This window comes from Choristoneura fumiferana, unplaced genomic scaffold (genome assembly GCF_025370935.1).
Source record: "Choristoneura fumiferana unplaced genomic scaffold, NRCan_CFum_1 Sck3bRy_374;HRSCAF=939_pilon, whole genome shotgun sequence".
Taxonomy (NCBI): domain Eukaryota; kingdom Metazoa; phylum Arthropoda; class Insecta; order Lepidoptera; family Tortricidae; genus Choristoneura; species Choristoneura fumiferana.
Genome location: NW_027413019.1, coordinates 49,229 through 51,493, shown reverse-complemented (window position 1 = coordinate 51,493; position 2,265 = coordinate 49,229). Strand labels below are relative to the sequence as shown.

Genomic DNA, 2,265 nt, shown 5'->3' with positions numbered 1-2,265 from the left:
TTTAAGTATTAACATAACTTTTCTGTTTATATTTTTTGTATAATCGTAACGGTCATAGTAACACACACAGATAATGTCTAGTCTCTACCTATACAGTTCAAGAGACACAGCACTGTGACAGTCAGACGGAAGCGGAGACCTTTTGAGTAAGTAGCCCCAAAAACGAAATGTCTATTAAATAGAATTTAAATCTTACCTTTGCTTCACTGTTGATTAAGTTTTGCTTCGTTTTCTCTAGCTCAGCAGCCATGCTTTGGAGTTTATCTTGCATCTCTTTCTTCTCCATCTCTACTATTCTCCTTTCTGCTCCTTCTTCCCCAGCTTGGCGCGACAGTCGCGCCACCTAACGGTACATTCTCACATCACAACATACGTTTAAATTCATCTGTAATATCATTTTCTTGTATTAACAATAATTATGCTGATTTTAGTATTGTATTAACAATTGTAATTATGCTGATTTTAGTTTTTGTTGATTCTACTTGTTTTGTCATCTACCTAACCCACTTTTCATCACACTTGCACGTAAACAGTACCAAAACATACAGGTTAACTTGACCGTAATGCCCCATAAAACCCTCGACCTTAATGTGCTTGTCATGAAACCCGTGGTAAATGAGTCATTGCCCGTACTAATTATCTTGTCATGAAGCCCAAGGTCGGTCGCATGAGTCATCGCCCGTACTAATACTGCTGCGCGCGCTGCTGCAGGAGGAGCGCGCGCACGTCGGGCACATGCTGCGGGGGGGGGGGGAGCTGGCGCTGCCAAGAGCGCAGTCAGCGGTATCGGCAATTTCAGAAAAAAATATAGTTTTTCTTTTACAAATATCCAATTTTACTCGAAATGTGATGAAAAACATTGTACGTCGCACGGCGTACTAGAATCACGAACATCGACTCAGACTTCGGGCTTCTAATATAATCTCGTTCGTAATTCCTTATTTACCGCCCTTAAGACACAATGTACTATTGTGTGTAGGTATGTAAGAAGTATAATAAGATGGTAAGGTGACACATTTGGGTCAGCAAGATGAGATGTCATACCCATTTTTCTATTAATCTGTTTCATAATTTCATATAGATAACATTTTATAATTATTATTAGATATTTTTAAAGAACATATGTGTTAGTACCACACATATGTAATTATTAAATAATGTGTTACTAATCGACACTACGTCAGTATTACAAAATTCAATCACTTTTACACTAAAGTATAGGTTCATAAAAAAAGTATCATGCAAATTCATGCAATCAAAAACCAATAGCCAAAAAATAAAAAGGTCAATCAAAAATGCTACTGTTAACTACCCCACTCTCAATAATAACTAGCAAATTGCTTAAATTCACACCAGGGACTTGTTCTATTTAAAATCACAATATTATAAAATTTAACACTATCCTATAAAAGTTTTCTACATCAGAGTAGAAAAAAAGTTTTGAATTTTATGTTAGTATGCTGGTCATGGTTAAGTAAAACAGATAATAAATTTCAATGAGAACAACTTGAACACCTGTGTTTCAAGAGAGGCGATCTGTCCGCTCCAGGAGGTTTTTACGTCAGCCAGCGCCATCTTGGCCTCTTGCAGCTGCCGCGCCAGCACCGCGCGCTCACGGCACACGCGGTCGTACTCCTCGCAGCCGGTCGGGGTCACTTCACGTTTGTCTGGACAAACAGTATAATTACGGTTACTTTACGTTGTCTGGACAAACAATACAACTCTGGTCACTTTACGTTTGTCTGGACAAACAGTATAATTACGGTCACTTTACGTTGTCTGGACAAACAGTATAATTACGGTCACTTTACGTTGTCTGGACAAACAATACGACTCTGGTCACTTTACGTTTGTCTGGACAAACAGTATAATTACGGTCACTTTACGTTTGTCTGGACAAACAGTATAATTACGGTCACTTTACGTTGTCTGGACAAACAATACAACTCTGGTCACTTTACGTTTGTCTGGACAAACAGTATAATTACGGTCACTTTACGTTGTCTGGACAACAGTACAACTCTGGTCACTTTACTTTGTGGACAAACAGTATAATTACGGTTACTTTACGTTTGTCGGATAAACAGAAAAATTCTAGTAACTTACGTTTTGTGTACACAAACAATATAATTATGGTCACTTTATGTCTGTCTAACCAAACAGTAAATTTTATGGTAACTTCTTGTTTGTCTACACAAAAAATATAATTAACTAACATATTGATAAATCAGTTTTTTCTTCTTTTTAATTACCTATTTTTTTCTA

General features: G+C 37.2%; 1 protein-coding gene across 1 annotated transcript; it reads right to left on the bottom strand.

Moving 5' to 3' along the window:
* Positions 1 to 28: 28 nt before the first annotated feature.
* Positions 29 to 2,218, bottom strand: LOC141445154 (uncharacterized). The gene is made up of 3 exons (XM_074110937.1): positions 2,107 to 2,218; positions 1,516 to 1,667; positions 29 to 343 (listed from the first exon to the last, which is right to left on the bottom strand). The coding sequence occupies exons 1-3, from the start codon at positions 2,216 to 2,218 to the stop codon at positions 122 to 124; spliced, it is 486 nt and encodes a 161-aa protein (XP_073967038.1). The 3' UTR covers positions 29 to 121.
* Between the last annotated feature and the right edge of the window lie 47 nt (positions 2,219 to 2,265).